Source organism: Galeopterus variegatus, unplaced genomic scaffold (assembly GCF_000696425.1).
Source record: "Galeopterus variegatus unplaced genomic scaffold, G_variegatus-3.0.2 Scaffold836, whole genome shotgun sequence".
NCBI lineage: Eukaryota > Metazoa > Chordata > Mammalia > Dermoptera > Cynocephalidae > Galeopterus > Galeopterus variegatus.
Window position 1 is genome coordinate 440,398 of NW_007726947.1, and position 11,838 is coordinate 452,235.

An 11,838-nucleotide genomic window follows, 5' to 3' on the forward strand; every position below is an offset into this window, starting at 1 on the left:
CATCAGGCAATTAATGAAAACATTATGGTTTTTTTCCCCTGAATTTTGTAATGCTTGTGGTATTTGTCAGTTTTCTTAATTGTATAATTTGTTGTGATTTATTTTATTATTCTAAGTAAATGTTCAGTTTTGTACTTAAAGTAATGTTCCTCCTGTTTGGTAGGGGCTAACAGTGGGACCTACTTCCTGAAGGGATGAGGATGGAGTCAAAGCAGTCAGCCCAGTGGAAGCCCAGCCTGCCCTCCTTCCTCATTCCGCTGGAACCAGTGGATGGCCTGGTGTAGGGTTATGTGGTTGTCCTGGGGGAAGTGACAATTCTGGCCTGCCTGATGGGAAGCCTGCTGCAATCAGGCCTAGGCTGTTTGCCCTTGTAGGGGCGCTCCTTCCGGATCAGAAGAGACTGAGCCACAGAGTGACGTCAGCCCGATCAATTCTCCGTCTAACGGTTTTCAGCAGTGACCTTGGAGGTGAGGCATCCCTAGGGGAACTTTATTGAATAACAGGGATGAAGGACAATTCAGGAAGGGGGTTACCCAGGTTGGGCCACAAAGGCTGGGAGCCCGCAATGAGCAGAGCTGGCAGCGAGACCTCCCATTACATCCTGGGGCCATTACCTTGGGGAGATGGAATTAGACAAGCCTGTCTTTCCATTATGCAAAGAAAGGGCTTTTCAAGTAAATTTCCACTAAGTATGAGCTTAGATCAGTGAAGATGGGGCTATAATAGCTTTGATGGTCATCACGGCTATTAAAAATACATTTTTTTTCCCCTGTGCTCAGGCTGCCTTGTCATCTTCGTATTGTTCATCCCCAGAAGATGGTGACTCAATCTTTCCCGTTTCTGGGAGACAAGTTAATGTTCATCTGTGTTTTCAAATTTTTAATTCTTCAACATACATAGCGGATAAAATTTATATGTTTGACACAGCCCATGGTTGTATCCAGAATGTGATAAAAACTGAAAGTCAGTTTGGGCATGGAGGTGGGTGTTGGGTAGTAAGCAGAGCACTCCGCTCACTGGTCATTGCCTACAGAGCTGGGCTAGCCTCTCTCTTCAGACTGTCCTGTGCTGCCCATTCTCTTGCTTAGGTCTTCAGACATACATATATATATATATATATATTTTTTTTTTAGCTCAAGGCCCTCAAACTTATTTCTGCTGCCTAGATGCTCTTCCCCCATGGTCTATAGGCTGACTCCTGGTCTCAGCTTGAACCTCATTTTTTTTCCTTGTATTTTTATTTATTTATTTAATGGCAGTTGGCTCTTACAGGGATTGAACCCTGGACCGTGGTGTTATCAGCACCACACTCTAACCAACTCACCTAACCAGCCAGCTACCGAACCTAACTTCTTCAAGGAAGTCTCCCCTGACCCACTTCCCTACCCCTAGACCAGGTTAGGGCCTTGTATTGGTTATCTATCGTTGCATAATAAGGCACTCCCAACCAGGCTCACAATTCTGCAAGTTTGGGCAGGCTCAGTCTTGCCTGGGGTCACCTCTGCAGCTGCAGTCAGTTGTCAGGTTGACTGAGTGCTGGCTGGTCCCACATAGCCTCACTATTTGTCTGGAGCCTCAGCCAGAATGGTGGGGACAGCTGGGACAGCTGGAATGTTTGGGACAGTTAGAAGGCTAACTTGGGGCTTTCTTACGTTGTTGCCTCATGGCAGCAAGAGGTTGAGAGTTAAAGCTGCAACGTTCTTGAGGCTAAGACTCAATCATAACGTCACTTCCACAGCATTCTATTTGTTTAAGCAAATCACAGGGCTAGGGATATAGACTCACCTCTTGATGCAAAGCCACATTGGAAAGGGGCATGTACTAAGGGATGGGAGCACTTGGGACCATCTTTGTCCACAACCTGGCACAGACTCCTGTGGCAGCTCCCTAAGCTTTTCCTTCACTGCACTTACAACTGTTATTAAATAGTTCCTTGTATGGGCCAGCCTGTGGCTCACTCGGGAGAGTGCGGTGCTGATAACACCAAGGCCACGGGTTTGGATCCCATATAGGGATGGCCGGTTGCTCACTGGGTGGGCGTGGTGCTGACTCCACAACCTGGCACAGACTCCTGTGGCAGCTCCCTAAGCTTTTCCTTCACTGCACTTACAACTGTTATTAAATAGTTCCTTGTATGGGCCAGCCTGTGGCTCACTCGGGAGAGTGCGGTGCTGATAACACCAAGGCCACGGGTTTGGATCCCATATAGGGATGGCCGGTTAGCTCACTGGGTGAGCGTGGTGTTGACAACATCAAGTCAAGGGTTAAGATCCCCTTACCGGTCATCTTTAAAAAAAAAAAAAAAAAAAGTTCCTTGTATGATTGTTTATTGTTTTTCTTCCCCACTAAACAAAAATGTCTAAGTGCAGGGATTGATTATCCCATTCATCAGTTTACTCCCATAGCACATAGTTGGAGCTAAGTACAGTAGTACAGCAGTTTTTAAAAATTGAAACATAATTGATTATGCATATTTGTGGGGCACAGAGTTGACTACTGGTATTTGTGTACAATGTGTGATGATCTACACAGAATAATTCACATATTCATCACTGTAAAACGTATTCATTCTTTGTGTCCATTAACCAATTTCTCCCTAACCCCCCTCCCAGTAGTTGTTAAATGAATGGATGGACAGGCCCCTTTACCCAAGCCCGGCCCCCCACTCCCCTCCCACAACGAAGAATTAACTGGACCAAAATGTCAATAATGCCAAAGTCCAGAAAACCTTACTGGGAACCTTTTAGTCCCCACCAGGTTTAGATTTAGTAAATTCCTCTCAGTAGTAGTTAGACCTCGCCCTACTTTGGTCTTTGGTGTCTGGCTGATCCCACAGTTTCGAGCAAGTTTTTCTTAAGCCGTTTGAAGAGTGGGGAGGGAGGGAATGGCTCCATCTGTTGGCCAGAGCCAGGAGAGCAGCAGGAGAACACACTAAGAGTTTTTCCAGGAAGGGCCTCAGGTGATTCAGCCTTGACAGGACTACACCCCCCAAGGGCAGCTGAAGAATATCCAGTGGGGCACCACGTGACTGCATAAAGTTGTTAATGAAGCTGTCATGTGTGACAAGCTTGGGGTTAGGGCTTGGAGTTCTATTTAGCCGATGGAAATGCTTTCCTTCTTATTATTTTTTATTATTTTTTAAAATTGTGAAACAAGATACATTTATGTCACATGAGTATATCAATATGCTTATATATAGCATACAGTATATAAGTACAGTTTTGGGGGGGGGGGTTTGGTGGCTGGCCAGCATGAGGATCCAAACCCGTAACCTTGGTATTATAACATCATGCTCTAGCCAACTGAGCTAACCAGCCAGCCCTTTATAAGTAGTTTAAAGAATATCAAAAGAAAGATGCATGACCCACTACTCAGATTAAAAAATAGAACATTACTAGTTCTATAGATGCCCCCTGTGACACAATTAAGCTGTCGATCAGCTCTATTTCCTTCTTTTCACCTTGCTTTTTTTCCTTTCCTTTTATTTCCTTGTGCTTTCTTTTTTCCATTCTGTTCCTTTTAAAGAATTCCTTCTTTCTCTCTCTCTTTCTGCACTTTGTCCTTTTATAGCTAAACATAAAAACAAAGTTTTCCCTGGGTCTTTGGGTCTTCATTTCTGAAGGCTCCGTGTCATGTAAAACTTTGATTAAATAAATTTGTTATGCTTTTCTCTTGTTAATCTGTCTTTTGTTATAGGAGTGTCAGCTGTGACCTCCAGGATGGGGAGAAAAGGTTATCACACCTTTCCCACCCTTACAATACTGAAGGTCAGTAATTGATCACACAAGGCAGTTGTGAGAATCAGAAGTAATGAAAGTGTCCACTAATCAGTTGAAATAAATGTTAGTTTCTGTCCCTCCCTCTCTTTTCTTCCTCTTTCTTCTGATAATTTTTCTTCCCAAAAGGGATATTAAAAGCACCTGTGAGGGCCGGCCCGTGGCTCACTCGGGAGAGTGTGGTGCTGATAACACCAAGGCCCTGGGTTCGGATCCCACATAGGGATGGCCGGTTCGCTCACTGGCTGAGCGTGGTGCTGATAAAACCAAGTCAAAGGTTAAGATCCCCTTACCGGTCATCTTTAAAAGAAAAGAAAAAAAAAAAAAAGAAATGCCAACACAGCTGTCCGGGTTAGCTCAGTTGTTTAGAGTCTAGTACTACTAACACCAAGGTCTGAGTTTGAAAAAAAGCACCTGTGGGGCCGGCCTGTGGCTCACTCTGGAGAGTGCAGTGCTGATAACACCAAGGCCACGGGTTCGTATCCTATATAGGGATGGCCGGTTCTCTCACTGGCTGAGCGTGGTACTGACAACACCAAGCCAAGGGTTGAGATCCCCTTACCGGTCATCTTTTTTTAAAAGAAAAAGAGGAGATAGACTTATGTGTAAGGGGGGTAGCAACAGTAAAGCTAGCTCCCGGAGGGGAGCTGTTCAGAATCTTTTATAGGGAAAGGAATTAAGGGGTATAGGCTAGTGTCACTGGAGGTGGTCCCTTCTGTTCTTCCTGGCTGCGTCATGGGCGCATGCTCAGTAGGTCCAAGATGGCAGTGGTGTTCATCATTGTCACCCCAGGAGGGTCATTGTAGCAGTCACCTTGTTGCTTTGTGCACAGGTGAGAATTCCTAAAGGGGTCTTAAGGTTAGTCTGTAACTTTTACAATTATGGTAAACAAGCCTTGGGGAGGGTTTTTGCAACTCAGTAAGTATCTGTTTCATATCCTATCTCAGTCTACTTTGTCAGGGCAGCCCGTGGGTTAATCATTTGCCCTGGGAGTCTCATGACTGAGGAGTGGAAAAGTAACAAAGTGTCCTCTGCAGGGAAAATGGTGTCAGTTTGGTTCACAGGCCTAGCCTTACGTTTCAATAACAACTCTAAAAATAGATACATATTGGGGCCAGCCAGTGGCTCACTCGGGTGAGTGTGGTTCTGATAACGCCAAGGCCACGGGTTCGGATCCCATATAGGGATGGCCAGTCAGCTCACTGGGTGGGCGTGGTGCTGACAACACCAAGTCAAGGGTTAAGAACCCCTTACTGGTCATTTTTATAAAAATAAATAAATAAATAAAAATAAAAATAGGTACATATTATCATTTGAAAAAGGACATAATGTTTACTTCACAGGATTCAAATTAACATTTGAAAAAGATTTGTAAATGACAAAACACACAAATAAGAAATATTAACTTTCATAACTACATTATGAAAATGTAATGGAAGGAAACGGGCTTTAGTCAGACAGAACTTGAGGTTACCTCAGATAAATTGTGAATCTGACCCTAACCTTAGCCTACAAACACCCAAAGAATGAAAAAATGGTGCAAAAAAATTCCGAGAGAGTTGGTAAAATAATATATTACTATAAAGGGGCTCTCAGGTTTAAAACAAAAAACGTTGAAAATGTTCATGTAATGTTTAAGAACACTGGGTTTTGGAGTCAGATCTGGGTTATTAAACTTCCTCCTTGGAAGACTGATAGAACTTCTCGGAGTTTCCGTTTCCTATCTATAACATTGGGATGATACGAATATCAGAGTGCTGTTTTTAGGCTTAAACCCATTATACTTGTAAAAGTCCAGAACCTGTCACAGGGTAAGCCCTCAATAAATGTTAGCTAGCTTTTTTCTCCCTAGGGTGAGGAAGAGGGTAAAGAGGAAGGATTCTCCCCATGGGGCGATACATCCTACCACTTTAAGAAAAAAATCCAGCGGATACCACGCATTCTTCTGGACCCATCGTGGCACAGAACCATCTCAGAAACTACACCTTTCCTATTTTTACTCAAATTACATCACCCCTACGGTGCACGGCACTCTCCCTTCTCCACCCTTTCTTGCCCCTACTCTCACCCCCAGCTTCCCAGTTCACCTTCCCCAGTCACTCATTCCTCTCCGCCCCGCCCAGAGGTCGTGGCTCCCCTCTTCTCCCCGCCTTTCTTGTTCTAACTTTCCCGCCCCAGTAGCTCTCGGCCAATCGCGGATGTAATTGTCTCTTTTTCCCCGCCTCTTTATGACATAACTAGAAGTAAAATCTCTGATTGGATTTTCTTGAGCAAAAGCCGACCAATGAAAGGCAGACTTTTTTGATGCAGACGGACAGCTAGTATTATCGCCGGTCATTGGCTGGAGCGTCCCGAGTTAGGAAAATGGCTGCGAGTACCTCTGTAGTCCCGGTACCTGTGACGGCGGCCGCGGTGCCGGTTCTGTCCACGAACGGTGATTTCTCAGATTTGCGTGAAATTAAAAAGCAGCTGCTGCTTATCGCGGGCCTTACCCGGGAGCGGGGCCTCTTGCACAGTAGCAAATGGTGAGATGTCGGGGTCGGAAGGGAGCGGGCCTGGATCCTTGGCCTTGGGGTCTTGTCGAGCTGATCCAGTTTGTGTTCTCCAGGTCCGCGGAGTTGGCCTTCTCTCTTCCCGCGTTGCATTTGGCCGAGTTGCAGCCGCCGCCGCCTATTACTGAGGTAAGGACGTCTTTACGGTGAGCGCTCCCCATCAACGGAGGGGATGTGCCTCAAGAAGTACTGAGTGCCCTGTCACTGGAGGAGAGCAAACTGGCAGGAATATTTGTAGAGGGAATTCAAGCATTTAAAGAGCTGGGTGTTATAAGCGATTTTTTCCGAATGGTTTTGTTGAGCTTTGAAAGATTTGATGCTACTCTTATTTAAGCCAGAGAGAATTAGTAAACAATCATTGTTTAAAATTTCAGACTTCTAGGTTTTATAACCCAAATTAGCAATACTCATAAGGATGAGAATAATCAAAGGTTTTTACAACAGCTCAGAACTATTCCTACACTGTTGTGTGATCGACACAGCAAAATGGTTTAGAGTGTGGGCTCTGGATTGATACAGCCCTGAGTTCAAATCTCAAATTAATGACTTTGGACAATTTACTTTTAACCTCCTGAACCACCGTTTCCTCATCTGTGAAATGAGGATAATGGTAATAGTATCTACTTAAGAAAAAAAAGTATCCATGGGGATATTGAGTGAATTAAATGAGATAATACACATAGACTGCTTAAAAGTGTACCTGGCACATAGGATACAGTAATATTAGCTATTCTAATCGTTATTTCGATTATTAATAAGGAGGAGATGACTAGGTGGGGTGGACATAATGCTCTATGACTTTCAAGTAGATTTGTGTCTATATTCGGATCAGGTTCTTTACTCTTAGCATCAACGTGGGCAAGTGATTTCTAGGTGTCAGCCTTCTCATATTATCATCAGTGATAATATTAATCATTGCTGGGTTTTCAAGAAGATTACATAAGATGATAAAGGTAAAGCATAAATTACTCTTACGTAATTTCTTTTTTTTTATTTTCTTTTTTCTTATGTAATTTTCTTAAGTCAATGTGATTTCTGTCTGTCTTAGTAGCTTTTACTTCCCTGTGACAACTTTCATAGTGCCTAGGTGCATTGTTAGTCCTGAATAGGATAAATAATGGTTGAATGAGTAAAGAAAGCACAGTGCCTGGTGAGAACTAGAGGCTCAGTAAATATCTCCATCTCCCATGGGTTCATAAAATATACAGGGGTTTCAGACATAGCAGAAAAATGACCATTCTGTTGGTTAGTTTAGTAGCTTTCATCTTGCTATGAGGTGTCTTGATTCAGAAGTCTCTTTGCTAATTTGTTACACATTTAGTGTTTTCATGTCTTTTCTAAGGAGTCTCTGAAAAACCCCAGAGAAACATTTTGATTTAATTCAGACTTGATCTAAAGTTTAAACTAAACATTAAAACTTTGGCCTTTTTTATTTTATTTTATTTTTATTTATTTTTTAAAAAAATTTTTATTGAGTCATAATCGATTATACATATTTTGGGGGTTCAACGTTGACATATGTTGATCAAATCAATATTACTAGCATATATATTGTTACAAATCGTACTCATTGTTTATGCCCCTTGTTCAATCTCTCCCTATCCCCCTCTACCTCTCCCCTCCTCCCCTCTGATAATCCTAGATTTCTTCTCTCCTTCTGAAAGAGTAATGGTTACTCTGTTGATTTGTTGCCTAAATGATCTGTCCAATGCTGAGAGGTGTGTTCAGGTCCTCCAATATCATTGTAGAGCAGATGCTTCTTCTATCACTCTAGAATGGGCTTTGTGGAGAGAGATATCCTCTTCTTTTCTTTGGTTTCTGCTGTTGACTCTCTTTATGTCAATGCACTCCAGTGGCTGGTGGACCATCTGCGTGGTGGTTGTGGTGTCTAGCTGCTTTCGTGGCAGCCGTGGTTATTGTGGTGGCTGTGGTGGGCCACCCACATGGATGTGATGTTTTTGGCATGCTCCTTGGTGCTGGTGGTGTGCCTGGTTATGGGGAGGGGTCTGGTCCCTGGATCCATGCCGCAGGACCCTGGGTGGGCCCCGAGGCACTGGTGGTGTGCCTGGTTGTGGTGGTGGTGGGGGGTCTGGTCCCCGGCTCCACAACTCAGGTCCTCGGGCGGGCCCCAAGGTACTGGCCATGTGCCTGGGCATGAACTAATTTTTTGTCCTTTGCTTACTTCTAAAATGGGGGAACTTCCTGTGGGGACCAGTACTTGAGCTGTGTGGTTTAGCTAAATTGCTGCTTTGCTGCTGATTCCCTAGGGAAGGCTTTTTGTGCAGCTCAGGTTTTAATGGTTGACCTTATAGGTACTTCTGGCACTCCAGAGACCCAGTGCACCTGGGTTGTGTAGAAACTCTGATCTGGGCCTGAGTCTTTTCATCAAACTGCACCCCATGCAATTCTGTATTCCTGACCAGTCTCCTCCGAGTGTTCCTTTGCCGATTGGGGTGCTGCTGGTCAGCTGTCCTTGCTGTGCCCCAGTGTTCCCCCAGTGGGCCTGTCTCCCCCAGCACCCATGCCGCAAACACTTCCCATGGGATAGGCCGTGTGCAGGTCCCTTGCGATGACTCACCGGCCTCTGAGTGGCTCCTTTTTTTTCAGTTGTTGTGGCTCCTCGCTCCTGTGTGGGTCCATGGGAACCCTATTCATGATCTTGCTGGCCTGGGGGCAACCAAGGTCCTCTTCTCCCTGTCACCTCCATGAAACTTCATCTGAAAGGCACATTCGGCTCCTGCTCTGTGCGCTCAGCAGCTCCAGCCATACGGCAGCTGTGGCACAAAATGGTCAGAGTGGTTTTTTCTTTCTCTCATCATGGCTTCTCCCACCTTCATGCACTCTGTAAGTCTCTTCTTCTCTTCCACTGAGCTCTAGTGGCCCCAGCTTGGCTGTTGTTGCTTTTTTATAGTTGTAAATTGGTTGATTTGTAGGAGAGAGTGACACTGGGGACTGTCTATTCTGCCATCCTGAACAGAAGCTAAAACTTTGGTCTTTATTTTTTAAAAAGATGACCGGTCAGGGGATCTTAACCCTTGGCTTGGTGTTGTCAGCACCACGCTCAGCCAGTGAGCAAACCGGCCATCCCTATATAGGATCCGAACCCGGGGCCTTGGTGTTATCAGCACCGCACTCTACCGAGTGAGCCACGGGCCGGCCTGAATATTTTTGAGTAATATTTGAATATTACTCAAAAAGGTATAATGCAGGTGAGGGGGGTGGGGAAAATAAATAAGCATATGGTGAGTGGATATGAAAAGGGCCTCCAGAATCCAAAGCTAAATGGTCACATTTAGGACATGATGATACAATGAAGAAAATATTTTGGTTGCATTTTTGTGTTGGTGATATTTGGGGCAAGGAGGATAAGGAGAATGAAGTTATTCAAGTTTTAATTAACTCATACCTAGAATTAGGGAGATTGTATATTTTTAACTTAAATATGCCATGTAATTTTTTTACATAGAGTTATACTGTGTTTTATGCCTTCAGAAATACTAAATTATGACAAAACTTTATCAAAGTACAGATAGAATAAGTCATTGTGCAGAATATTGCATTTATGTAGGAATTTTAAAAACAGGAGAAGGAAGAAAATGACAAATATTAATGCTGGATATATTATGACTTTTTCGTATTTTCCTCATTTCAAATCTGTAAGATCCGTATTATTGGCTCCATTTTATAGATGAAGAAAGAGATACTCAGAGAAGCTAAGTAACCTCCCTACTAAAGTAATGAAAAAAGGATGTAAAGGAATGAGAAGTTGAATCCAGGTCCCTAACACCAAAGCCTGTGCAACTTCCTATTACATATAGAAATAATACAAATTTCTGAGTATGTTGGTTTAGTTTTTAAATTTTTTGGTTTTTTTCCTCCAACTTTTTGTTTTGAAAAAAATATTTTGAAAAAAAAAAAAGAGTTCTATGACTTTACCTGGTGATAAAGTAAATATATAAAAATTATATCTCTCTATATAGATATAGATATATACATCTATACTCACATATATCTTAGGTTTTGGGAGGAGGAAAATAATTTTTTCTTTCACCTTGTAACTAATGAATATACTTCTTAGATATGGACTTTTATTGTCTTATTCCCAACCACTTACATAAACTTGTCTCTTTTCTAGGAGGATGCCCAGGATATGGATGCTTACACCCTGGCCAAGGCCTACTTTGATGTTAAAGAGTATGATCGGGCTGCTCATTTTCTGCATGGCTGCAATAGCAAGAAAGCCTATTTCCTGTACATGTATTCCAGATATCTGGTGAGGGCAAACTGTTTTAAGATGTCATTCTGCCTATAGTGAAGCATCCATGTTTAAAACCAAGTGGAAAAAGTTTAATCTTTCTTTCTTTCTTTTTTTTTTTTTTTTTTGCCCTTTTTTGTGACCAGTAAGGGGATTGCAACCCTTGACTTGGTGTCATCCGCACCGCGCTCAGCCAGTGAGCACATGGGCCATCCCTGTATAGGATCCGAACCCGCGGTGGGAGCGCTGCACTCTCCCGAGTGAGCCACGGGGTCGGCCCAAGTTTAATCTTTTAAATAACTTAGCAGTGGGCCACTTAATGAATGTTAAGTATTATAAATATTCAACAATAAGATATTTCAAAAAATCATAAATAAAGTTTTAAAAAATGATAGTACAGAAGAAAATATTCTTAGGAATGACTAACAGTATGATTAGTAACAACCTGATCATTTGCCTTAGGTTATATAAGGTTCTTCATGCCTGTGAATTGATATTATTGTTTAAGAATTAAGTATAAAAGCCTGGATTGGGCCGGCCTGTGGCTCATTCGGGAGAGTGTGGTACTGATAACACCAAGGCCCCGGGTTTGGATCTCATATAGGGATGGCCGGTTGGCTCACAGGGTGAGCACAGTGGTGACAACACCAGGTCAAGGGTTAAGATCCCCTTACCAGTCATCTTTTAAAATAATAATAATAATAATAAATAAAAGCCTGGATTGATTTTTAAATTTATAAACTCAATAATCATTTTATTTATGCTGTATGTATTGTTTTTGTTTTGAGGCTATTAAAAGTTATGAATGTAAAGGACGATGCAAGTAAAATAATTTAATACCACATAGAGTAATTTAAGTATAATTTATTATTTTACTTTGGAACGTTATGAATGTACTACTTTTTCTTAGTTATCTTCTGTGTAAACCGATTTAAAAAAACATTTTATATATTCATTTTCAGGTATTATAGTCTGTATTTGTTAAGTATGGTAGCTTGCAGTTATGGACTATGTTTAATTCATCTTTTTTTTTTTTCCAATTTTTTTATTGTGGTAAAATACACATAAAATTTACCATCTTCACTTTTTCTTTCTTTTTTTTTTTTTTGCTGTTTGGTACAGGGATCAAACCCTGGACCTTGGTGTTCTCAGCACCACACTCTCCCGAGTGAGCCACGGGCCGGCCCCATCATAACCATTTTTTTTTTTTTGTCTTTTTCCGTGTCCGGCAACGGATCGCAACCCTCAGTGTCGC

General features: G+C 42.6%; 1 protein-coding gene across 2 annotated transcripts in view; it reads left to right on the plus strand.

Annotated features, from left to right (window-relative positions):
- The first annotated feature begins 442 nt into the window (after positions 1-442).
- The window catches only part of CDC23 (cell division cycle 23), a 27,887-nt gene continuing 16,491 nt past the window's right edge, over positions 443-11,838 (plus strand). The window contains exons 1-3 of one of the 2 annotated variants that reach the window (XM_008572796.1): positions 443-467; positions 6,385-6,457; positions 10,464-10,601. In XM_008572796.1, coding sequence (XP_008571018.1) covers positions 10,479-10,601 — 123 coding nt within the window. In that variant the 5' untranslated portion in view covers positions 443-467; positions 6,385-6,457; positions 10,464-10,478. Of the gene's footprint in view, positions 468-6,118; positions 6,302-6,384; positions 6,458-10,463; positions 10,602-11,838 lie in introns of those variants that run through there. The other variant, XM_008572795.1, reaches the window with a different exon arrangement.